This window comes from Euwallacea similis, chromosome 34 (genome assembly GCF_039881205.1).
Source record: "Euwallacea similis isolate ESF13 chromosome 34, ESF131.1, whole genome shotgun sequence".
In the NCBI taxonomy this organism is placed as follows: Eukaryota; Metazoa; Arthropoda; class Insecta; order Coleoptera; family Curculionidae; genus Euwallacea; species Euwallacea similis.
In genome coordinates, this window is record NC_089642.1 from 200364 (window position 1) to 225694 (window position 25331).

The window sequence follows — 25331 nt, forward strand, 5'->3', positions numbered from 1 at the left end:
TGTAACGTGCGAGAGCAGAAATAAACACGATAGCGCCGCATTCGTTAAGGGCGTCGTGACGGGAAACGTCTGAAAGCGAACTTTACGTGTGATTCATATTTGCACCTCTCGGATATTGGCAGCGTGTTTGAAATCTGTGTTCTATTAATAGGAGTAAGCCAGGTAAGTACAGTTAGACTTTTCAGCGTATATTAGTCATTGATCGGGTAAATTTAGAAGACCTTGTATCACTTTTTTTTCTATTTACTTCACGTTTAGCGCCATTGAAATGCAGAAATCTGGAACCCTCCTTGAAGCCTACATTCAGTCTTTTTGCTCTGAATATTAACTAGTTTTCCATGCCTGACATTGCCTAATTACTATTCGATATTCCACCAGAAATGTATTGTCGTAAATGATGAAACAACACATTTAATTTGTAGCTATTTTGGTGCGTTAATCAACGCGTACAGAAAGAAACAGGAGATCATTACTCACTTCAATCTTAATAATAAATGAGAAACGATTCCACCACTTTTCCCTATCCTAGAATGGACATAGAGAGAATCTCCTACATCTTCGGAAGCTTCACCAGAAGACGTCAAAGCGCGAGTTCTCCTAATAAGAAATGCACTAGAGAATCACCTGCTAAAACCAACCACCACCAAAGGTCCAAGTAAGTTTACATGATTCCTCTCCGAATTTAGTATTTCGAAATACTTTTAATGCCTAGATCAAGTCCCCTCGATACCAAGAGGTCAATAGTAAGCCCCCGTGCCAAAAGCGTGATTGGTCCCTCGTTCCAAGAAGGCACTAAATTTAAGTGCCCCATGTGTAAAAATCAATTCGTCGAGCCTCGAGTTTTGCCCTGTTTGCACACGTTTTGTCTAAAGTGTCTGGAAAATTTGGAGCATCAGAAAAAGCAGTTTAATCCCGCAGAGAAGTCGCATGGTAATAGATTTGTTTGAACATTTAAAAAAAAATCCCGGAAGCCAGACTAAAACCATTCCATTAGCTTTAAAATTAATGATGGCTCAAGAAGCCCTTCCGCAGTAAATTCCTATGGGATTTTCAATAGCTTGAAGCATTTTGGGTTATTTATAGCCTGCATATCATACAGAGTTTTATAGGGGTGTATGCGAGATATTTATAGATCACTTTAATATCCTCCTTTATGTAACGTATTGCTACTTATATAGGAAGAAAATTACACTCCAGAAACCTTAGTAGCTCAATAGATGACGGGCCTAAGCGCCATATTAATTGTCCCTCCTGCGGATATCGTGCAGAAATCCCCCATAATGGAGTGCAATTTCTGCCCCCTAATTACTCCCTTCAACATCAAATGGTACTGGCCACCTTAAATTCTGATTCCACACATTTGCTGTGTGATTTGTGCTCTAATGAAGTAACCGTAAGTTGTAAAAAAATTACTATTATATCAATGCTGTTTTTCTTGATTATTAGGCGACTTCTAGATGCATGGACTGCGCCATAAGTTTTTGCTCTGAATGCGAACAAATACATCTCAGACAGAAGACTTCGGCCTCTCACGAGGTACTAGGTTTAGATAATGCCAGGGAAAAGGGCATTACCAAGATTCGCAGACAAGTGATGTGCATACAACATCCTGAAGCTGAGTTAGCGTTATTTTGCTCCACGTGTTATCAGGTGGGAAATTCTTACTCTTGTTCTCCTAATGGTAAACTTTACGTCCTATAGGTGTTATGCAGGGAATGTGCTTCTCTTTTTCATAGAAACCACATGTGCGAGCCCGTTCATAAAGTAGCGAAGACCCATATCGTCAGCCTGCAAATGGCTGCAAATAAAGCTAAAGCTTTAATAGAGAAGACAGCTATTGATACCAGCGTTCTTAGCGCTACATCTAAGAAAATTGATGCAGATTGCAGTAAAGTTCGTATTGACCGACATGTCAATGCTCAATAGCACGCAATTTTTTTTAACAGATCCAATTAGAAATAGAAAAATTCATCGAAGAATACATGAAATCCATAGAAGAGCACAAGATTCATCTCCTGGAACAAATCAGGCAAATACGAGAAGAAAAAATCCTGCAAATCACGCAGGAAAAACTGCGTCTGCAAAGAAAAATACGGGACGCCAGAGACATTTCTTATTTTCTGGACGATTTGCTCAACGAAGGCTCAGACGTTGAAATCCTGAGTTTCATCAAACCGATGATCAATAAAATCGAGGCCTGCGATAACTTGGAACCAACACCTCTAATGAAGTATTCAGATAGTATTCAGTTTTTATCTGAAGAGGCTGTAAAAGACTCCAAGAGTGGGTTTAATATTTATGGAGTTCTAACAACGCAGAGCGTGTCTGCGGAGCATTGCAGGATCGATTCAAAAGGTGAGAATTATGGTAGGGATATTTTTTTTGGAAAAGCGAGCTCAAATCAAATACATTTCTAATGCTTTAAAAATTATTTTTTGCGCATGTTTTGATTTTATATAATAAGAGATTTCAATTATGTTTTCAACCTCCGAAAAAGGTCCTTTTGAAAAGCTCTGTGAGTAAGACAAATAGATTACAAATGATCTTTAGTCTGCGTCTAAAAAAAAGTTTGCAGTCCGGATCTGTCTATAGAAGATTTTTTGAACGTTTATAATTTACACCAGTGGTGTGTATAATGTATGTGATTTCCCAAACATTTAGCTGTGGGAATTTTAACAATCCAATAATAACACACTGGACAAATTACCTGCACGTAGAGAATATGGCATTTTATAATATGCGAAAAATTTTATCATTCAACCTTAACTATATTTCAATCGATATGTGATTTGTGGAAATCATTGGCGACAATTTTCTTTTTATAATGTCATAATTTTATATAGTTTACATAGTTTACACCAACAACACTACAAGATTAACTGTGGATATATTAATCAGATGTTGGGTAATATATTGTCATTTTATTTCAATGCCACGCTGTAGATTAGGATAGAAATATATTATCAGCGCTCTTTCCACCAACATAATATCCATTTCAAATTTGAGGTTATATTTTTATTTATGTTTTTTAAACCGTTGCATATCAATTAAAATAACGCAGAAATGGAATTTTTAAGCCAAGAAATCTCGTCAATTCGAATTTTTAATTTAAAAAACCACCCCGACAAGTTATACTTAAACTACATTTCCAAGGAGAGCCCATTTGGCAACTACATTGCAGTTTTCTTCAAACAAGACTTGTGTTTTTTAAAATTTTTTGATCAAGACTTAACCCAGTGTCTGCAACTGGTTAAAGAAAAATTTAAACATTGCGAACTAACTTATAAAAAAGACTACGAACCCCTGACAAACCTCAATGTTGCATTAGTAGGCACCGACTTTGAAATCTCAGTTTGGAAGGCTCTGTTGCAAATAAAAATGGGGTAAAATTTGTTATTATTTGAATAAATCCATCTAAAATGGTTTTTTTAGTCAAACTGTAAGTTATGAATATATAGCAAAATCAATTGGCCATCCACAGTCTGTAAGGGCCGTTGGCAATGCAGTTGGAAAGAACCCTATTGCTTATCTAATACCTTGTCACAGAGTTATTCGAAAGAATGGATTGTTGGGGGGATTTACTTCTGGTCCCCACAGAAAATTGCAAATGCTGCACTATGAAGGAGTCAAATTTTAATTGCATTATTATGATTAAATGAATAAATCTATATAACTTTAGAGCATATTTTTAGATTTACAAAACCTTAGAGCTGGCAAAAAGGTAACAGTAACCCTTGAAACCCGAGACACTAAAGAGCACCCTTTGGAAAGGGGGGGTGAGAATGTTACTGCTGAAATTCAGCTTCGAGTTGCAGGGGTTTCAAGGTCTCTTGTCTCAAATGTCTCTGACCAAAGAGATGGGACTTATGCTATTTCTTTTGTGCCTGATGTTCCTGGAAAACTTGCATTTATTGTTAAGGTCAATGGAGAACATATCCAGGCAAGAGCAACATCACAATAGCCAAGTTCATAATTGTTATGAGAATTCTCTGTTATAGGGCAGTCCATTTCCTATAACAGTGCGAAGCTGCAGACCTCATAAAGGCGCCTTCCATTGTTGCAGCTTTTGTTCCAGTGGAGGCAGCAAAGAGGCCACTTGTGGCTGTGAAGGGAGAATGCCCGGTGGGTATAAAGGCTGTGGACATGGACATGAAGGGCATCCGGGGAAACGTCATTGGTCGTGTTGCGGCAACATTCTGGAACATTCTGAGTGCGGACGCTCACGTTCCAATTCGCATTATCAATTTACACTTTGAGGTTTTTATTGGAAGTTTTTTAGTTCAATAGTATATTTGAAAAATACTTGTTTGATTGATTATTTGGGGGAAAAGTAAATCATTGCCTTAATTAGTAGAGGTATAAAACATATTGAGAATTTAAATCTAGCCACATATTATATGAAGAGCGGGAATAATTGGTCAATGAAATGTTGAGGAGTCTGTAGAGAGCTACGACAAATCTAGGCATTCCGTTCTCTGTCTAATTTAATGTGTAAGACAGTAATGAGAAGAGAGCAGAGTTTTCGGGTTAAGGATTATTCTTTTCCGACTAATAAATTAAGTCCAATATTTGACAGCTATTGATATATTTCCATGGCGCCAAAATTTGAATTTGTGAATTTAAATTTTGTTGATTTGACTTAATAGTTACTATTATAAAGTAGGGAGGTTTTTTTGGCGAAATTGAATTTATTTTAACCAATTTTGGTTCCGAAATCCGTCAATCTCGTGGCTTGACCTTATCCCAGAAATTGAGCGTTTTAAAAGAAAACGAATTAATTTTTCAAAAAGTCCATACCTTGTTACTAATGAGTTTTTATTTCTGCTAAGAACTTGACCTGTTTTCTGGGCCTCAATAATTAAATTGTGTCTCGCCGTAAGCTAAAAGATCAAATTCGAACGTTCTATGGTCAATCGGAAGTCAGTGGTCGTGCGTGGAAGTGCTTAGAGTTTTCAACAAAATATTCCCAGCATATTATAATTGAATTCAGTTTTTAACATCTATTTTTGTAACTGTGGTTTGTGGATTATACGTTGAAAAATTGTGTGTAATGGGTAAGTATTTTATGTGCCTATAGGATGTGTTAGTAAAATTGTATTTTGCTGAAGCAAGAAAATTCATGCAAGAAAGGCACCTTTCATATGACACGCGATATCTTAATGTGTTCATCCAGACGATCATTAGAAAAATGTCACTTATTGAACCATTAAGAAAGCTTTAGATCATTTTGTCTTTTATAACTGGACTCACCTTGATTAGATATTGCAGACTTGATAATTAATGTGCTTTTGATACGTTTCTTAGCTATCTCCTGTTGACTTATTGATTCTTGTCCACACAGCTTAAACTTGAAAGGTACCTGGCATCCAAACTCCTTCAGTCCAGTATATTGATACATCAGTTGACCCACCAGGAAAATGTATAGCCAACCACCAGGCACAGCTCTAGCGCCTGGACTGGTGAGTGTTCTGGACAGCAATTTCCAGGAATCACACGACCAAACCTTTTATCTGAATGGAGGAGGATTTTACAAGAACCGAAACCAAAATTCCATCACAAAGGTCTTTCACTACCACCAATCAGGAAACTTTTGAGTTGAAATTCTTTCATGTAGGTGGCTCCAGCTCCTCCTCCAAAATACTCCAACGGAACCATCTCGGATATCCTTGAGGCTTTCGACGAGAATGGAGAAATGCACAGCAGGATATTTGCAGCCCTGAAACCTGTCTACATTACAATGAGGTTGTTGGGGATTTTGCCTGTTACTCAGTACGGTTCGATATTCACTTCAACGGCTAAGTGGATCATTTACTCGTTCCTGGTGCTTTGCTCCATCATGGGATTCCTGGGATATTTGCGATACTTCAACATTACCATAACCAGGAACGCTGAAGGCCGATTTGAGGAGGCAGTAGTCGATTATCTTTTCACCGTCTATCTCCTGCCCATCGTGGTAAATTTGATTGCGTTCTATGAGGCGGGAAAACAGGCCGAGGTGCTCACTCAGTTCGTGACTTTCGAGAGAATTTACACCAGGACCTTCAGGAAGCGCATTTTTCTCGATATGGGGACTAAACCCATGATTATCATCAGCATGCTTTTAATTCTGGGCTGCGGTATTATGGTGATTACCCATTTCTCTATGGCGGACACTGTCAGCTACCAGGTCGAGGACTTTAACATCTCCCTATTAAATCTTCTTACAGCTTAATTAATAGGTAATTCCTTACTGCTACGTGAACGTAGTGACCTACATAATAGGGGGAGCTTGGTACATCTACTGCGATGTTATCGGGACCGTGGCAACATCCATAGCGGAAGAGTTTCAGGTCGCCTTAAGGAACGCTGAGCACTCGGAGAGAGTTGCTGACTACAGGTCTTTATGGATGATGCTCAGTAAAATCATTCGAAACGTGGGAAATGCCTTTGGGTACCAAGTAACTTTCCTGTGCCTCTATTTGTTCTTTGTAATTACTCTCACGGTCTACGGGTTGCTGTCTCAAATCCAAGAGGGGATGGGATTTAAGGACATCGGACTGGCCATAACTGGGATATCTGCAGTGGTCATGCTCTACTTTATATGCGATGAAGCCCATTACGCTTCTTCTTGCGTAAGAACTTTATTTTAAGACGTTTTAGAGCGCAACGACTAAATTGTGGACGTTAAGGTTCGGACCTATTTTCAAAAGAAAATCCTCCTAGTCGAGTTATCGTTTTTGAGCGAAGATGCTCAGCAGGAGATCAACATGTTCTTGAGAGCTACAGAAATGAATCCCACAGACATGTGTCTCTGCGGCTTCTTCGACGTTAACAGGAACTTGTTTAAATCAGTAAGTTTTCAAAGGAAAAACGATTCACTGATTAATTTACTTGAATTTTAGCTTCTAGCAACAATGGTGACCTATTTAGTGGTGCTTCTTCAGTTCCAGATAAGTATTCCTGCGGGCGATGGAGAAATAAGCAACTCGACTTTACAACCCTCTAGTTTTTTTAATAAAACTAAACTAAAAATCTAAAGACTAATTCGTTTTTAGAATTTAAATTCAATCTTAGTTTGGTCAACATTTTATAAATAAAAAGGAAATACCTAGTTTTTAATGATTATTTTACCACGTTCAACGCCCAGCGTGAATCTGCGGAGTTTCTCCCGTGGCCCCCATCCGGGGCCCGGGGGGCAAACGGCACGATTAGCTGGAAGAGTGATGACGTTTACATGTAGCTTCATGGCCAACTTTGGCCATGTGTCAAAAAAAAAGAAAATCGCTATTACAGACGTCACTGCAGTTATTCTAGAATTTTCATTCAGTCGAGCAGCTGTTTTCGTTAATATCTGTACTTCTTGATCCCCCAAGCGTCTTAGACGGCGCAAAAGTGAAAATTAAAGTGAGCTAAGTAGTGATGAAGAAGTGTTCGGGTTTCGATAAAAAGCTAAAAACGTTATTGCGTTAAGTTCAAGCTCGAAAAATGAGAATTCGTATGAAAGTGAAGATTTCGCAGAACCATTAGGAAGCTTGGCTATAGAAGAGGAGAATGAACAGACTGACACTGTCGGTTCGTCTGGCACCACCCAGTGGCAGGAGTTTACCGGAATTATTGTTGGGGTAAAGTTCTAAATACCATTCAGCAGCGGGGCGACTTCTACAATTCGTTTGAGCATACACGCAGGCCATATTTCTCATTTCAAGACTCGTAAATTCGTTATGTCGGGGCATTTTCAAGTGCCAAGACAACTTACGTCGGAAACTGTTGGTTAGTAATTATTAATGGTATAATCACTATTTTAAAGATAAATTTGAATCAAAAGTAACTCAAACGTCAAATTTGAAACAAAAGATCTTACGTCAACAACTGTTAAAACTGCACCGGAATATTATCATGGCCTACCTATCAAAAAGTATTACTACTAGGATACTATAGCATGTGCAGCGAGAAATGTAGTTAAAAATATCTCGAGAACCTTTAGAGATACACACTTTACTTAAGTATATCTTTTCTGTGGAAAAGAGACTACCCTTTCCAGATTTATACCAAAAATTAATCTACGAGATTTACTTAACAAGTTACGTTAGTTTTCCAAATACGTGTACAGCGTAGGTGGCGCCACCTATATGTTAGTGAAAACAGACATCTTAGATAGATTTGTCGTACCCAAAAACTCCCCTGTGCTAAATTTAATCGTAAAAATTTGCAAAATGTAAGATTTATCGACAAATTGCAAAAAAAAAACATTTGTTTTAACACCCAGTAGATCGAAAAGGAGCAAGTTTTGAATAAAGCATGTTCAGCTTAACCGCATTATTTTTCAACGCTATTTCACTCTCTACCAATTTGTACCAGTGTTTCTGGGGCACCCTGTATATTTTTTTATGTTAGTTTTTGTTTACTGTATATTGTCTATACTCCTTATAATTGAGTTACAAATAAAATTACTACAAATTGCCTTCAAAATTCCGTTTTAATTGGGTGAAGAATAGTATCACTCCTTTACGGGCGACGGGGCCCCGGCGGAAACAAAAGGTGATTTTTTAGCTCACAGATAAAGGGGGCCAGGTAAAAAGTCGGGCCATTTTAACAAGGAAATTTCATATAGACTTATGGCCGATTTCAATTATTTAAGGATTTAGATCTCAAAGTTATCTGTATATCACCAATTTATTACTAAAAATTACACAAATGAGACAGTTGAAAACAAAAATATCATAGCAGTTGCTCAAAATATCCTCCTGCGAGAATATATGCTTCACAACGACGAAGTAATGAATATTTCGCCCGAATCAACTTATCTGGACAATTTCTTATATCAACAGTAGTCATCTGTATTCAATCTAACAACTGCTCTTTTGTGTTAGTTGTCTCTTGGTACGCAATTTGTTTCATATGATCCCATAAATAGAAATCCAAAGGGATTTAAGTCGGGAGATCGCGGTGGTCATGGAACTGGATTTGCATTGCACTATTATAATTTTTAGTAATAAATAGGTAACGCGCAGAAAATGTTGAAGTCTTCTAAATCCTTAAATAAGTGAAATCAGAAATGTGTCTATATGAAGTTTTTTTCTTAAAATGACCTCACCTTTCACCTGCCTTTCTTTATCGGCGAGTTAAAAAATCACCTTGTACAGCCGCCACCCAGATATGGGTAATATGGCGTTCGACGTGTTAATTAATACGACATCTAATATCGTTTCCTCCTCCCGCTTTATACTGCTTGATTTCCCACCATAAGCAAGATTTGTCAGACCGCTAATATTACCTTTATTAGGAGGTGCATACTTGGCAATTAGCCGACCTTGTCGGTAACCTTCGAATTCATCAATTGGTAATACTATTTGCTATAGCGGGTTTTCCGGGGTCCACGACGAAAATACCTATAGTCCACATGTCCGCAATGTTGGTTAATTAATTAATGTTACAATGACGTATCAAATTCTTAAACTATTAACTTGAAAATATACAACATAGGAAGGTGGTGACACGTTCTTATCACCATTGTGACGAATCACGAATTCATATCTTGTGTATTCACTATGGCCCCTGGTGCTTAGGAGAATGTTGGAAAAGCTGTTTGTGTTTAGAGAAATAGCTTTTACGATGCTTAAAGTAATAAAAACGTTAAGAATTATTATCGTTTTTATTAGTAAATCCTGACAATATGGTGACCGACATATTGTAATTCATTTTAATAGGGTTAGTTAGAGGTTTAGTAGAGTTTTTGGAATACTCTATGGTGGAAGCAAACTGCAGAGTGAATACGCGAGTGACGGTCTGTGGTATAATGGTGAAGAGTCAGGAAGCAGTAAAATACCTAGGAATGTATGGATAGAAATTAAAAAATGGCCATAAAAAACGCATGTGTCGAGAATCTGTATAAGGGCAAACTGCGTGATAAACGATCTTATTAGGCTAAGATCTAGAATTGGCGGACCCAGATACGGCAAAAGAAGACTGCTGTGCAGCATCCCTACACCAGTTATACTCTACGGGGTTCCAATGTGGGAAGGGGCGCCGGGGTTCCAACGTTAGAGAAAAAGTGCATAGAAGACTGGCTCTAAATAATTACAAGTGCTTATCAAACGGCATCGTCAGCTACACTGAAGACTCTGGCAGGATTGCAGGGAATCGATCTTTTAGTAAAGGAGCGTTTCAACATGTACAGAAACGACAGTAAATGGAAGCAGGAAGACAGAGGAAGCTTAATGGACGCATGGACGGACAGATGGATGGAGTACCTGGGCTGGATCAAGGTTTTCATTCCGAATGTGAGGGCATAGATAAAGCGCAAAGGGGAAGAGGTGGACTGAACTACTATCTAAAACAGGTTCTTACGGTATATGGAGTTTTCTGCTCGTACTTGCAGAGAATCGATAAGTCGGGAACTGACGAGTGTTCTATGGGAAATCGGATAACCCGGAACACATGATATTCGGATGTAAAACATTTGCTGGTCTGAGAAAAGAACTCAGTAACATTTACTGGAAGAATTTAACAAGGAAACCTGCGCGAAACTCCTAATTGAACGAGAGAAACGTTGGGATGCAATTAGTGGGGACCTAAAGGCAGCGATGAAGATAAAAATAGAAGAATAGTGAGTTCACAAACAACAGCAGATATCTTAAGAAACAAAAAGATATACATGTACCACTTTCCATCTGAAATAAGGTCTGATGGTGGTTTCAGAGTAGAAACGTGGTGAAGAGCAGGAAGGGTGTTTAGTCAGTATTTTCTGGGTTTTCCCAGGGCAAATCCCACATTTGGGGGGTCGAATGTAATAGCAACAACGCCAAAGGCCCTCTTTTAGTGCCTAACGCATTCACCCCATATGCTACAAAAAAAATTAAGACCCAAGTTTGAATGTTTTTGTAATTTCATGAAAAGTATAATTAAGATGAGAACGCTCCAATTGGTTGTTTTATGGTAATTTTTTCTGATGAAGAACAAAAATAGTATCTCGTTTAAAGTTATTGCTGTATAAGGCGAAATTGTTATTGAATTGATCAGGAGAATCATCTTCACTAAAACGTCGAAATCCACGTTTTTCAATCAATTTCGTGCTTTTTTTAGGGTTGTGTCGAAGGAGAAATTTATAACTGAACCTTTTTTAGGCTAAGTTTAAGGTATTAAAAACTGGTAACTGTTAGCTTTACGTTGCGTATATTGAGCTATGTACAGTTCATTGTGGTAGGTTTTTTCAGATTAGTCATAGTTTGCATTATCCATGAGTATAAAAATATAAATTTGTCACCCAAAACACTCCACCATTCTGTCGAGAAACTGAATACATTTTCCAGTTATATCTATTTGTCTAATTTTTTGCAAATAAATGCAAAATTGTGGCACAATTTAACGTGGTCAGCAATTCAATTTTCTTGCAAAAGAAGCGTTCTATTAAAAAGAAATTAACAATTACGTGTGCAAGTATCATCAGTTCAAGCGGAGACAAGGCTTGTGCATGTGAGAAAAGGACCGCACAAGGTTTAATATGCCTCCGACAAGGACCAATAGAGTGCTGCGAAGACAGCGAAATTGTTAATAATCTAAACACCGAAGTTGGAGGCGGTGGCCGTACTGACTCCGCCCACTTCGTTGGTCTTTGTCGAAGACATGTTAAACTTTGTGCTATCCTTCTCCCACTCATATAAACCCTGGGTTTTCGCTTGAACTGGTGAGGCTTGCATATTAATTTCGATAAAATAGCAATTTTCTCAGTACCTGGGAAATAATTAATATTGATGGTCTATATTTGCATTCTTTTTAGACAAGAATTAGACTCTTTTTGGCTAGGATGTCATAATTGCAAGCTTCAACACGAAAGAAAGCTGTGTGGTTTATTTTGGAATTTGTGATGAAATCAAACTGCGATGAATACATGAATACACATTAGGTACGTTTTTATATTTCAATATTTACAAGGAGCTTTATCATAAGTTATATTAAGAAACACTATTCCAGGAAAAATATACGCACTTATTTACAAGGATACAAAATATCATTAAATGCCTTTTTGAGCAAAATGGACATTAAATACAACCATATTACAATAAATACAACAGGAGGAATGTCGGTTTTTACATTAAGAATCGACTGCAAAGCACTCGTTGAGAAAGTTCTCCAACGAATGATACAAATGGGGCCGCACAGAGCTCAAGCTATGGTCCTCGTCTGTATAACTCTGGACGATTCAACAAAGCTCACATTCAGGTCATTTATGTTTAATTTAATACTTACAAGTTGCCTGAACAAAATGTCGTTCCTCTCCAACATTTTGGCCCACATCATGGACTGCTGGTAGTGCACGTTATCGTCGAAAGTACCATGAATGAGGAAGTAGTCTTTGCCTCGCAGACCTATATATTTCGTCAGCAGTTGAGCCTCTTCGTAGCCTTGTAGGTTGTCGTTTGATCTGGGAAGTCCCATGAATCTCTCCGTGTAAATCGAGTCTTTAAGGAAAATTGAGGTTTTGAGAAGCAGAATGGAACATCCGATAAAATTTTCAAGACTGGAGCAAATGTTGAAAGTTTTATACAGGGTGGTTCACTGTTGGTTCTCATCACCTCAATTATTATAAATCATCCTTCAAAAATCATTTTCTTTTGTCACTTATTCTGACAATGTCTCCCCTTTACACGAGCACCCCTATACAATTTTTTTACCCCATTTTTGCTCTCCTATCAATTCCCATCGTCACGGAGTGTTCAAAGGAATTTAAAAATTCCGGGACTGGGACTGTTCTATTCAACCCTACAGACGTAGCAAAAAGTTGCTGGGCCCAAGAGGAAATCGCAGTTCTTACTGCAAGAATCATCTTCGAAGACCTCATGCCAGACTCCAAGTCGATTTCCGTGCAGTGCAATGAGGACATTAGGGATTTGGTGGAATACTTCAAGGCACATAAGCTCATTTCATGTGAATACAAATAAATATAAATCATTATTTTAGCTGGTCATAGACAACGTGCGCTCCAAAGCAAATGCGCGAAAACGACACCTATTGCTGCTGGCCCTCACAGATCTACTGGGAGGTTTTCTCCATCATGCCCTCTTGCCCATGGCCAGGAAGGCGTTTTATGCAGGGACTGTCGATTATATTTACATGGAAAAACTGATTCAGCTGTACGAGGAGTTAAAATGGTTTCTACGCACAAGCGGGCAGAGCTGGACTAAAGCCCTAAAGGTCACTAAGGAAGTAAAGGTGCCCATAATCGACATGGACGTTATGAGCAGTCAAAAGCAAACCAACGGATCTTGCTGCGAAAGACTCATCTTCTACGAGCATGAGTCAGCAGGAACGCAGAAATGGTCAGTAAATCTTGAGAAAGGAGTTTACTTTCCGTTACCATTTTTCGATACTCGCAACAGGCCCACAGCTATAGCACTACCATTAAAACGTTTCTCCTTAAGAAACATTGAATCCAAAAAGGCGGCTTATGTGATTATGAAGTTCTTCATTTCAGCTGAACAGTGTCTTAAAGAAAAAAAGGTAAAGCCGGAGGTGATTCAGAATTTTCGAAACAACTTATACACATGGATTGATGAGGATGTTATTCCAAAGCTAAAAGATGACAAGTTTTACTCAGCCTTTGGGGGGATTGTGAGGGTGCAAAACACCTTGAGGGCACTAGGAGCTAAGCGGGGAAATAAGTCACGCGTCACTTATGAACTGGAGGAGAACTTTGGGACCCCCCTTGGGGCTGGTTGCAACTCCAAGAGACACAAGCTTCTTTTAATCGCAATGCTAGCAATCATAATAGCCTGGTTCCTCATAGGCACCTGCTTTATTTGCTACCGCATGAAGAGCAACAGATCGACTTTTTCGGAGATGCGCAAAGGGTCTGAATCCCCTTCCTCATTTTCTTCATCGAAATGGTCTTCAATGCTTTCAAAATCCTCCTCGAAAACTAACCAACCTCTCTGTAAGTGCTGCGAGTCCTCTCCAAGCGAGAGATCAACTCCCGGTTTTCTTTCAACTAGCGAATACGACTCGGAGAAGAGCCGCAGAAAAGCGAGGCGCACCTTCAAATCACAGAAATCTTTCACGAAAAAGGGTTCTCTCTGTACTTGTGATCCTACCGATGGACCTGCGGTAATAGACACCAAAAACTCAATGAAAATATTGCCTTCCATTGCAGAAATATCTGAAAACTCCACTCAAAGGGAGAAAAAAGGGAGCTTCAGGAAAATTTCGTTTAGATTTAACGAGTCGAGCAGTGATGGGGGCAGAGTTTGCGGCCCTCCGTGGGCGCAAGCCAAGAAGACCAGCTCAGCTCTCTCAGGAAAAATCGATAGTTACTCTCCGAGCACAATTACCAAAAATCAGCCTGTTGAAGACATCTCTTCTAGAATTGAAGATGATGTGACTAAAGGTGTTGCAGATTTTCCTACGGCCTTCAAATTCGAGCTTACTGAGTCTACAACCCAAGACTACACCACATCAAATATGTCCAGTAATACACCTAGAGAGAATTCCAAGCTGAGTAAGAATGCGAGCATCAGCGGCACCACCAAGGACTTTTCTCAAGAGTTAGATCCTGCGAGCCAAAGAGACGCGGTGCTGGTCGAACGTATTAAAGCCAGGGAGGAGTGCAGATCAAAGGAGGATAATGAGGGTCCAAAGCAGAAGACTTATTATGATTATCGGTCCGCAGCTTGTCATTCCAGCATGACTGGAAGCTACGATTTGTACCACAGGACTGAACCAAATAAACCCTACATCTTTGGATATGACTTTCAGACTTCTACTAGCTCGGATTTAAGCGAAGATGAGGATGAGTAGATTTAAATGTGTAATAAACAATATATGAAGCGAGATTTTATAGAGTTTGAGTGAGTGTAGAGAGTTTGCGCTTGAGAGGAAAAAATGTCTTAAAGAATTTCTGGGTTGCTCTCATGAACTCAAATAATTTAATAATTGTATTCGCAATACCTACTGAAAAATTGGAATAATTTTGATAAATGAATTATCAATAACTTAAACTTCTACGAACCCAAACAATAAGCATCTAGAGCTGTAATAATACAATCTACACATAGGTAACGAAGCTTCAAGAATATCAGTTTTAGTTGAAGTTGCATTTATTATAATATTTAAGTCATAATTAGCTGCTACATGCATCATTATTAGCGTCAAAACCTAAATAGCAAATTTAAAGAGCCGTGAAAATTTATATGATACGGTGTCTGGTTTTCTTCATAATGTAATGAAGATTCATTAATTTGATTCGTATCAATCTTCTTGACAATTTGGTGAAAACAATTCTAATTGTTTTAGCGTCATGCTAAGAGGATCGTTTTAACACATTCAAATTTAAGCTGCATTTATCGTTTAAGTCATCATCAGCTATTATATGTATCGTTATTAGCGACAGAATCTAAAGGGTAAATTTAAAGAGCCGTAGAAGTTGATGTATTAAAAAGTGTCAAGTTTTCTTGAGAATAGAATGAAGATTAATTAATTTGATTCGTATAAATTTTCTTGACAATTTGATGGAAAATAGCTTTAAGTGTTTTAACGCCGTTCTAAGAGAATCAATTTTAATCCATTCAAGTTGAAGCTGTATTTATCGTTCAAATTATTATCAGCTACTGTATACATTATTTTAGTCCAAAACGACTACAATTTATAGCTCTTTTTTCTATGCCACAGTCGGCTTAACCTACTAAGATGCTATCGCTAAATTAATGCCTCTTTAGATTCGATATGATTAAACATATTTATTACCCTACCGATTTCTTTATAACAACCCTAATTAACCTTTCTAACTTATTAGTGGCGTTATTTTGCAATAAATTAAAGTACTATTGAAAATTTTTTACCATATAAAGCCCAATCTGTTACTGGAGCTACTGAAATGCCGCATTTGAGGACGTTTTCTGTATCGTTAGCCAAGGCCATTCCAGCAGCATAACCCCCATAACTCCAACCCCAAATTCCTGTCCTCGAAGCATCTACATAGGGCACATTTTGATGGATAAGCCTATAAACCAATTAATTAATTAAAACTCCAAAGCCATTTGTGTTAATTAAATGATCTAACCTGGTAATATTCACTTGATCGACAATTTCCACAGTTCCTAACTTCCTATACCCAGCAAAGAGCAACTTGTTCCCCCTCAATCCCGAGCCTCTCCCATCAATTGTAGCATAAATAATGCTCCTGTTAGCTGCCAAGTAGCTGCCCCAATCAATGCTGAATTTCTCAGTGACTTGATAAGTGTCTGGACCTCCATAAACATTAACCAACATTGGATACTTAGTGTTTCCACTCCTATCCATGTTAGGGGGAAGTTTCAAAAGCACTTTTCCCGTGAACCCGTCTGCGATTTCGAACTCCAAAATCTCCTTGTCGAACAAAGTTCTTCCACTCAAAACCTCCTTCAATTCGTAGTTAGTGGTCCATTCCAATTTTTCAGTGCCATTCATGCTTAAAATGGAAATATGGGGCACCTCAGGGCCGTTGCAGGTCACCACCAAATGGGAGGAATCGGTGCTGGTTTCTGCGTTATTATACAGGCAATTACTGGCCCCATTTTTAGACTTCAGAGAGCAGGTCAGACATGTTATCTCCTTCGTTGAGGGAGAGACTGAGTAGAGGTGTTGGACCGTTGAGTCGTTTTGTTCGGTCGCTGTGTAAAATCTAAACAAAGAAATTATTTAGTCAAAACAGGGACTTTTAACATATGGAAACTCACATTAGGTTGCTGTCATGGTTCCATCCAAGGATCTCGGTTACAACGTAAGTACCTCCAGTGAGGAATTCCTCAGTAGCTCCTGCTTGGACATTGAGCACTGCCAAGTGGCGGTAAGAGCTGTCGCCCTCGTCTTTCGAGAGCAGCAAAGAGAGCTGTGCTCCTGTTTGGGAGACTTTAGGAGGCACGAAGAGCTCCACCCAGCCTGGAGACTCTGAAATGGTTTTTATCTGAAAAAAGTTCAATTAGTTTCTAATAGAAGGATCAAAGCGTGTACTTACGACAGTAGGAGTGCTAGTTGGACCTGATAAATTTTGATATACAACCAACTCAGCTATGTTCTGGACCCTATTCATCCACACAGCGACAACGGAGCTGTTGGTGGCCCACGTGACAGCTGTTAATATGTGGTCTCTGTAAAATGGTAAATGAGAATATTACAAAGTTCTGAATATTTGATTTTCTTATGTGGTCAACTGCACAGGGTGGTCCACACAAAAACTGTAAAGTAAAAAAAAATGATATAAAAGTGATTTAGTTTTTCATGATTTTTTTTTATTTTCGAAGTTACAGGGTGGTGTAGAATACTATGACGTGACAAAAATGCATATTTTTTAATGGAATACCCTATATTTTGTTACAAATACTTATTCTGCTTGTAACTATAAAATTTTTTTGTTATTGCAAAATATAGACAATTTTTTGTAGTTTTTGAGATCATTCAATTAAAAGTAAACATCTAAGAAAAAATAAGATTTTTAATATTCTCAATATATTTACATAGTATTAATTATATCGTTTAAAAACTTGTCCAGTTAAGAACAAAAGGTCGTTCTACTAGAGTATATTTTGAATTTTCGAGAAATTTTATACAGGGCGCGAAAAAAAATCGAAACTCTCCACCTTTCAATATCTTTTGAAATGCCTCAAACTTGATTTTTTTAATGTGACACCCTGTATTTAAAAAAAAATGAATTCTTCTTTTAGTCTACTATCAAATGAAACACATACTTATGTATATGCCTAAAATGAAGAAAACTTACATGGCTAGCTGATTAATATAATACTCTTAGCATTATTTCTATTGAACTTCTTAGTTAATATATCAATATTAATGAAGTAGGCTTTGGAAATATCCAAACAACCAAAAATTAAATGTAAATTTTGGTGTAATTATTGGAAGATATGGAATCATTGAAGGGCCTCCTTGAAGTCCCGATTTGACACCGCCAGACTATTACCTTTGGGGACGCCTGAAGAAACTGACTTATCAACATCAAGTTACTAATGTTGCGGATTTTAAAAATAGAATACGATATACGTAATACATAATATCTATAAATCAAAGCGATGCGGTATTAAAGTCGACAAGCAAATTAGAGGAAATATATACCACCTGCAGAGCAAATAGAGGTAGCCATGTGGAGAATTTGTTATGGTAAGCCTTAATTTTGGTTTCAAATAATTTCTACGTGTTGGAATTTTATAATTGTAAGTAAATTTAACGTTGAATATGTAATTAGCAATTTAAATAGAAAAAATGGTGAATAATATTATTCAGCTAACTATGTAAGATCTCTTCATTTTAGATATGTAACATATAAAGGGCATTTCAAATTCGATCTTCACCATTGGGATCTACGATCTACGTGAATTAAAAGAAGAGTCCATTTTCAAAAAAAAAAATACAGGGTGTCCGTTTGAAAAACTCGAGTTTGAAGAACTTGGAATCTGGAAAGTTTGGACATTTTTTTTCGCACCCTGTATTAAATTTCCCAAAAACTAAAAATATACTCTAATAGAAGGACCCTTCGTTTTTAACCGGACAAATTTTCAAACGATACAATATGTGAATTTTTTGAGAATTTTAAAAAGCTTATTTTTTCTTAAATTTTTATTTTAAATCGAATTAATTCAAAAACTGTCAAAAAATGTTGATATTTTGTAGTTGCAAAAAATACTTATATTTAGAAGTAGAATTCGTGTCCGCAACAAAATATAGTGTTCCGCTAAAAAAATGTATTTTTGTCACGCCACGGTTTTGTGCACCTCCCAGTAACTAAATAAAGTCCCTGAACTAATTAACTTTTATATCAATTTTTTTTCTAAATCTTACGATTTTTAAAATAAGGTAGCGGATCGTCTTACGTGGACCACCCTGTAAATTCAAGACAATGACCGCAAATTCCGCATTCATGTTGCTTCTTGCTTGTTTGCGACTATGATACAATGAATGATTTATTTTCGCGTGTTTCTTACTTCGATTTTAAACTTTCTGCTGTGGATAACTGAGTGGTCTCCTCAGCGTCAATATCATACACATAGAGACTCACTGTAGGATTCGGAGTGCCTGCCTAAAAGGATCCCAAAGAAAAGCTACACGTCTTTTTTGCTAGTATTTAAGTACCTTGGGATATTTTACGAAATTCGCCCTGGGATATTGGAAGTGCAAACTTCCAGGCACTCCATAGATGGGGACCACCATAGCTTCCACCTCCGCATCATTGAACTGTGCGTAGGCAATTTTCGAGCCATCATCGGAGAACCATAGAGCTTTGTTTGAGCTGAATATCTCTTCTACAATATTTCCTTTTTTTATATAGAGAAGTTCTAGTTAAACTCTCGATTAATACCCTCATAAACCCAATCAGGCATCCCATTGAAGACGAACTCTGTTTCACCGCTGTTTGTAACTGCAGTTTCACCCCCATCGGCCTCAGGATCAGGTTTATAAAAAATGTTATTTTTGTAGATGTAAACTAAGGCATTTCCTACATAGGAGTCCAGTGTAATTCTTAAATGAATTAAAGCAGGACAAAGTCCTCATTACCGACAGGAGCCCACTCCACCAAGAAGAAGTCTTTCCCAGTTAAAGTGGAATCTGCTTGCAGTTGGTAATGTTTTCCAGTGCTTCGATTTATAACAGTGTAGTGAGCCCTGTAACTGTGTCGATATAACTGAAATTTTAAATCACCGTGGAGTCACATAGGTTCAGATATGGTAAATATGGGGGTCACTACCTTTTGGTAGTCGTGGGCCACTAATAAATACTGGTTATTGGCAGATATCTTAAAGTCAAATGCTGTTAAAATAATCTGCAAGAATTCAATGAATGTCATAAAGAGAGAAGTGCATTTTAGCTATATACTCACACTGTCATTGGAATATAGAAGAACACTACTTGATCCTGTTGATAAGTCGTATAGTACCACATCTCCATTGTCGTTTGAGTAGAGAAATTTGTTGCCTGTATGCAGAGTGTAATTCATCAGACACAGCAGTTTAAGTTATCAGTAATAATGTATGATGCAAATTTTCCTCGTTTTATGGTAAACTAATTACCAGGCTTAATGACAGGAATAGGGCGGTTACCGCACTTAGAATAAGAAAGAAATTTTTCCTCAGCACGTGAATGTTCTATATAAACGTTATATTCCATTAGGACTGGAGTTTCCTGTACGTGTATTAACGAAACTGGATGATAAACATTTTTTTTTTGCACGCACCAGATTTAATAATATGCCGAATTATTTATGACACATGTCCAGTGCTGCAGACTGAATTGCAAATATCCCTGATAAAGTGAAAGCAAATTCTTATGGTGTTTATACATAGCCCGAGCGAGACCAGTTGAGGGACATTGGGCGCATATAAATTACTCTTAAGTGACCCCCCAAAGAAAGAAACAAGTCCGAGCTTTCATAAGCGGATGACTTTCACGGGTATTTCGAGAAAAAATGTGCAATAATAGAATCTGCACCTCGCACTATTAAGAAGCAATTAAATTATCCCGTAGCAGGATTACGCGCGGACTGGAAAATTCTTGACAATGTGGTGAAGGAAAACTCAGTGGAGAAAATGGCCATCTACGGGGATACGTAGGTGTCTCATAAATTCTTCGTTATCACAGTATAAATATGGCATATTTCCCTAGATTTCATAGCGTGACGTGTCCTTGGAAGAAATTCCATTTGGCAGACACTTTGCGTGTTTCTTGATAGAGAAAGATATCAGCTGGAATTCGTGGTAATTTTATTCATACTATCGGTAGAACGAATCTTGCTGTTGAGGATCACTCGTAAAGCTCTTTATAATCAATATGTGTGTTCGGTTAAGGCTCCATCAGCAACAATAAAATAACAAACAAGACAACAATAACACGAATTGATGCATTACCGTGCTAATTTTTACCTTCCAATAACCTTGGCTAAAACGTTAGATCATTAAACTATTATTGCCGGGCCACTCGCATGTTTTTACCTGACACCCAAGTTCCATTGAAGCTTTTAGGATTGTATTTGTAACTCAGGAAGTCTTCCAGATTGATCGTCTGTGCAGCTTGTTCTTGCACCTCCATCGACTTGGTTAATATTACTATGGCAGCTATCACTAGGGCTAGGGCTAAAACTCCGGCCACAGAGGCCATTATCCATATCCGCTTTTTCCTCTTGCTCCTGGTAAGCAGCAGGTCCTGAAACCGCAAATCAGACGCTAATTGGTGCTGATAACAAAGCATTAGACCGTGAAATTAGGTCAAAGTTACGTATGTATTCGGATTTTGCCAGTAATATGCACGTGCTGATTGCTGATTATGTATTCCTTCATGCAAATTGTTCTATTTTAAAATGCATTGGTTACGCGGCTCCATCAGAGGCATATGAATATTGGTAATTATTTCCTGCAATATACATCCAAACGCAGGTAACTTTGCATTTCTAATGCTCAAGACTATTAGCATATATTGGTAAAAGCTCAATGTCTAGGGAAGCATTTAAAATCTGATCTTAAAAAATCCCACTTGGGCATGTTTAAACCAGCACGCATGTATTTATGAAATTTACAAAACCTTTTCACAGTCTGTAGTTAGATATTATCGCCCTTTTCAGCCGTAATAAAAGCCCCTATAATTTACTATAAACGTCGCAAGGAAGTCATGTTAAAACCGGGTTTTAAAGTTTTAGTGGTTGAGTGAGAAAGAACGTGTTTAACTATCGTTATTGCGGGTTATTAATTAAGTTTTGTTGTTAAAATTACCAGAAATTGGATATTTGTTGTGAAAAGCTTTAGAAATTCAGATGATCGCTCATACGTAGGTACCGTTTCAATTCACGGTTCATTCACCATTTTATTGCGCAAGCATGGTTTCTTTTCGATTTTTTTATTGCCCCATCTTCAGACCCATCATGCCTACATACATTTTTTAATCTAATTAACCGCAGTTTCGTAAATATCTATTGCTCCTTTCTAATGTGTGTGTAATAAGAATACAGGGAATATTTAAGCCTTTATGTGGGTATGGGTGCCTTACTCACCGCGCTTATTTCACCACTATAGCTGCAATCTCCATGCACCAACAAATGCCACGATATTATTGAACAAATCAGTATGTGTGCACAAATTTTGGTAAACATAAGACAACAATTTGTGTGGACAGAGCCGGCCTTTATCATCGCCCAATTCTAGTTGGGGAAGTTGCAAAACCAGTTCTGGGTGGTATAGATCAATGATCAGAATAATGCAGCTGTTTCACATACCAAGCCGATTTATAGAGCATTTCTTCTCAAAAATAGGTCACTAAGACAGAATTTAGGGAATAAATTTAAAGAGCTGTAAAAGTTCACATAACAGTGTTCAGTTTTCTTGACAATATGATGAAGTTGAAGCAATTGATTCGTGTCAATTGTCTTGACAATTTGATGGAAATAAGTTTTATACAATTTTTTCCGTAAAAATATACAATTTTGCACTCAGTCAGATGTTCTCATTGGACATATGAATTTTTCCTGAAATTTTGGAAAAATTTTGGAAAATATATCTTCTCTCCCCCAGAAAGACCATGCAATTTCCCATGAGATGTTCCACTCTAAGGATGCTTGGTGGATTGGAAAATGCCCCAGGTTAACATGAGCCTTAATCCGACCCTGATATATGTTTCTTTTGCAGGTACATCCGTCACAGAAGGAAAAGATATAGAACAGGTGTAAAAGAATATATACATATAAATGTGGTACCTGTTCTTGGTCAAGGCAGTTTAGTGACATTAAATCTGGGAACACGTTTTAAATAAATTGTTCAATTACCACGCTACAATAGTAAGTAAATAGATTAAGAGACGTGTAAATTAATATGAAACGAGTTAAAATCTGGGAAACCGGATATGTAATAGTGGCATATGGAGAATTGGAAGGTAAATATCAGTTATTTCTGTGGCCAGGGATATTTCTTTGTATTTCTTTATTTGTTAAGAGCAAAAAGAGTTCTTACTGGAAATTGATTATTTACTGAATCCAGCATGAGTTATTTCTTTCTCTCCTTTTAAAAATAAAATTAATTCCAATTATTGTGGCCATTGTGAACTCAATTTAGCTCCTTACTGAAGGATAAACAGAAAAGTAATTGGTCCTTTATGTGCAGGAACTGTGGAGACGTTATTACATTTAAAAACAGGCCTTATTATCAGTCTGTTAAATATGTTTTAAATTGTTTATTATATACTAAATAACAACATAATTCTTGCGACTGTAAGAATAATGGAGAATTTTTGCTATTTGCTTATAAGGTGTGGTGACACCCACCCATATACATCAAATTAAGAAGGGACGTTGGAGTTATAAATCTACGTTATGTACTGATTGATGAGAAACTGGGATCGGCCTATATTGAGTTTTAGTTGATTGCCTCGCTTTAAGCGTTGGACAGTAAGGAAGAAGACGTAATATGAACGCAGAGAAAAATTTGCGGAAATTACAATTTTTCTTGACAATGTGATGAAGGGAGATTCCATAATGGTGTTAAAATTTAAAATAAAATCGCAGTTCAGTAAGAGCTTTTCACGGTGCTCTCAACACAATAAAAACACATTGGGCGGAAGTCGAAAAACCAACTTGGCACTGTCAGAGGCGTCACTTCATCATAGTTTATCGCCCTATACCGTGACCAGGAAAATTAGTCCTGATCGTTTGTAAGGCGGAAAATGGTTTTAAACTCCCATGAAAATGTAAAAAGTATACAAGATCCAGTCGATCGATTATTGCCTCCTTTAGGGCAGTCTGATGGTAGGTAAAACAAAGCTTTCGTATTTACCAACAATATATATATCTTCATTCATTCCCTGGCAGTAAATGCATGTAATTCTAAGTAATTGCTTAATAATTTTGTCATGAACTGTTGATAAGAAATGTAGGCTGAAATTTCGGTTATTTGCATGAGAAATACGCCTTGTTCAGATGTATATAAATAAACGCTGTTAAACTTAAGGTCTTATTTATTTTGAATTATGTGTAATTTAGAAGTTACACAAATTCATTTAATTAACCACTCCAGGGAACTTATTTGTTACCTGTTTTCTACGTAGTATTTGTCTCGGTTTCTTCTAATTAGTTCTTAATTTTTATAACAACAAGAACCGAGGTATCATGAGGGGAAGAACGTTTTGATATTGGGTGGAATCTGATGCTTCTGTTAGAAATTCCTCAATTAGCTTTTTTAATGTACAATGAAATACTATCTGTTATATAAGGTATTTCAGAATAACTCTGCCAGTTGCTTACTGTAGGTTTTTGCGACCGAAAAAGTTCATACAAACATGGGTCTTTTTTTGCTTCCTACTTTAAATACAGGGTGATAAAAAAAATTGTAATTTTTTTGGTTTTTCCAAATAGGCCCGTTCCGGTACTAAATATTTTTATGGTAATTGGGGAGCGTAAAGTAGGTGTAGAGACGCGTCTTTTTTTCGTTTAAAGTGTCACATCAAATGGGACGCCACTGGCGTCGCCCATTTGACGCTGCCCAATTTTCCCAAAAATATCTAATAATTTCAAAAATAATGCCGGAACGGATCTATTAGGAAAAAATTTTAAAAATAATAATTTTTTATCACTCTGTATTTCAGACAGAAACCGAAAACGGATCAATGTCCGTATGAGCTTCATTTTTTATTTTGACCACAGGATCCCTACATTGAGCAGTTGGCAGGCTTATTCCGAAGCACCCTGTATATGATATGTGTATACACTTTGCTTGCAATAGCTGAAACTATTTCACCATTTTTAACATCTCTTATACAAGCAATTTATTAACAGAGAACAGGTTTCCTATTGCTTAACTATAATTATCTCCATTTAACACTACAACAAATAAATAACAATAATTTTCTAATTGAATACATTTACTCCTGCACACGCTCACACAATTTTTTAATACCTGATTGCTGTGTGCCATTTCCATGGAAGAACTGCCGTTGGTAACCACTGTGGTGGTGCCGTTGCCTTCAGTCATATTTAAGAAAAAAAACCAAAACTAAATCCAAAACATCATCAGCGCGAATGTTATCGCGAACGAGGCGAAATCTCGCGCAGTCCACCACGGTCAGTCCTGCGAGTCGAACTGAAAAGCAGCAGCAACTGCGTGTCCGCGAAATGGGAAGGTTGCGGAGGTATGGGAAAATAAGTTTAAAGTCTGCTTTCCATCGAGGTCTTATGCTATTTAAGATAAGAAAGAACTGTGTCATTTTATAGAACTATTATGATAATCTAAATGATATCGATTGTATTCGTGAGTGCTCTATAATGAGCAAATCCTTTAAATCCTAAAAACAGTAAATATTGTATGGATCTTATTACTAGGGTATTTACGCCTAAAAATCTTGTG

General features: G+C 37.4%; 5 protein-coding genes across 9 annotated transcripts in view; 4 read left to right on the forward strand and 1 right to left on the reverse strand.

Annotated features, from left to right (window-relative positions):
* The window catches only part of LysRS (Lysyl-tRNA synthetase), an 81471-nt gene that overhangs the window by 51259 nt on the left and 4881 nt on the right, over nucleotides 1-25331 (forward strand). The gene's annotated exons all lie outside the window — the stretch shown is intronic.
* LOC136418294 (E3 ubiquitin-protein ligase TRIM45-like) lies at nucleotides 35-4281 on the forward strand. Of its 3 annotated transcripts, none has more exons than XM_066404330.1 (8): nucleotides 35-162; nucleotides 275-655; nucleotides 713-930; nucleotides 1179-1393; nucleotides 1447-1650; nucleotides 1702-1893; nucleotides 1947-2355; nucleotides 3693-4129. In XM_066404330.1, exons 2-8 carry the CDS (start codon nucleotides 495-497, stop codon nucleotides 3959-3961), a joined length of 1668 nt encoding a protein of 555 aa, XP_066260427.1. In that variant the 5' UTR covers nucleotides 35-162; nucleotides 275-494; the 3' UTR covers nucleotides 3962-4129. The 3 variants fall into 3 exon arrangements, with proteins under 3 accessions (XP_066260427.1, XP_066260426.1, XP_066260428.1); XM_066404329.1 differs by having other exon boundaries at nucleotides 50-162; nucleotides 259-655; XM_066404331.1 differs by having other exon boundaries at nucleotides 58-655; nucleotides 3693-3940; nucleotides 3999-4281.
* On the forward strand, nucleotides 4688-7109 carry LOC136418403 (gustatory and odorant receptor 24-like). Of its 2 annotated transcripts, XM_066404454.1 has the most exons (6): nucleotides 4688-5054; nucleotides 5386-5561; nucleotides 5615-6166; nucleotides 6219-6611; nucleotides 6669-6830; nucleotides 6882-7109. In XM_066404454.1, the coding sequence occupies exons 2-6, from the start codon at nucleotides 5418-5420 to the stop codon at nucleotides 7014-7016; spliced, it is 1386 nt and encodes a 461-aa protein (XP_066260551.1). In that variant the 5' UTR covers nucleotides 4688-5054; nucleotides 5386-5417; the 3' UTR covers nucleotides 7017-7109. The 2 variants fall into 2 exon arrangements, with proteins under 2 accessions (XP_066260551.1, XP_066260553.1); XM_066404456.1 differs by lacking the exon at nucleotides 4688-5054 and having other exon boundaries at nucleotides 5231-5561.
* Nucleotides 11922-25108, reverse strand: ome (dipeptidyl peptidase 4 omega). Of its 2 annotated transcripts, none has more exons than XM_066404453.1 (14): nucleotides 24885-25108; nucleotides 20943-21153; nucleotides 19835-19929; nucleotides 19703-19777; nucleotides 19513-19639; nucleotides 19316-19453; nucleotides 19090-19259; nucleotides 18942-19036; nucleotides 16964-17096; nucleotides 16686-16912; nucleotides 16031-16630; nucleotides 15810-15970; nucleotides 12226-12437; nucleotides 11922-12169 (listed from the first exon to the last, which is right to left on the reverse strand). In XM_066404453.1, the coding sequence occupies exons 1-14, from the start codon at nucleotides 24957-24959 to the stop codon at nucleotides 12071-12073; spliced, it is 2418 nt and encodes an 805-aa protein (XP_066260550.1). In that variant the 5' UTR covers nucleotides 24960-25108; the 3' UTR covers nucleotides 11922-12070. The 2 variants fall into 2 exon arrangements, with proteins under 2 accessions (XP_066260550.1, XP_066260549.1); XM_066404452.1 differs by lacking the exon at nucleotides 24885-25108 and adding an exon at nucleotides 21995-22147.
* LOC136418397 (uncharacterized) lies at nucleotides 12570-14825 on the forward strand. Its single transcript, XM_066404444.1, has 2 exons — nucleotides 12570-12884; nucleotides 12937-14825. Exons 1-2 carry the CDS (start codon nucleotides 12609-12611, stop codon nucleotides 14767-14769), a joined length of 2109 nt encoding a protein of 702 aa, XP_066260541.1. The 5' UTR covers nucleotides 12570-12608; the 3' UTR covers nucleotides 14770-14825.

Excerpts from the sequence above, each read along its gene's own strand:
- ome (XM_066404452.1), bottom strand. The coding sequence starts at position 22,132 with ATGATAAAGGCCGGCTCTGTCCACACAAATTGTTGTCTTATGTTTACC. Across the intron at positions 21,154-21,994 it reads ATAGTGGTGAAATAAGCGCG|GACCTGCTGCTTACCAGGAG; the intron begins GTGAGTAAGGCA and ends TTGCGGTTTCAG. Across the intron at positions 17,097-18,941 it reads GCAGAAAGTTTAAAATCGAA|AGACCACATATTAACAGCTG; the intron begins GTAAGAAACACG and ends ACCATTTTACAG.
- LOC136418294 (XM_066404331.1), top strand. The coding sequence starts at position 495 with ATGAGAAACGATTCCACCACTTTTCCCTATCCTAGAATGGACATAGAG. Across the intron at positions 1,894-1,946 it reads TTGATGCAGATTGCAGTAAA|ATCCAATTAGAAATAGAAAA; the intron begins GTTCGTATTGAC and ends TTTTTTTAACAG. Across the intron at positions 3,941-3,998 it reads TCAATGGAGAACATATCCAG|GGCAGTCCATTTCCTATAAC; the intron begins GCAAGAGCAACA and ends TCTCTGTTATAG.
- LOC136418397 (XM_066404444.1), top strand. The coding sequence starts at position 12,609 with ATGTCTCCCCTTTACACGAGCACCCCTATACAATTTTTTTACCCCATT. Across the intron at positions 12,885-12,936 it reads ATTTGGTGGAATACTTCAAG|CTGGTCATAGACAACGTGCG; the intron begins GCACATAAGCTC and ends TCATTATTTTAG.
- LOC136418403 (XM_066404454.1), top strand. The coding sequence starts at position 5,418 with ATGTATAGCCAACCACCAGGCACAGCTCTAGCGCCTGGACTGGTGAGT. Across the intron at positions 6,167-6,218 it reads CGGACACTGTCAGCTACCAG|GTAATTCCTTACTGCTACGT; the intron begins GTCGAGGACTTT and ends CTTAATTAATAG. Across the intron at positions 6,612-6,668 it reads CCCATTACGCTTCTTCTTGC|GTTCGGACCTATTTTCAAAA; the intron begins GTAAGAACTTTA and ends GTGGACGTTAAG.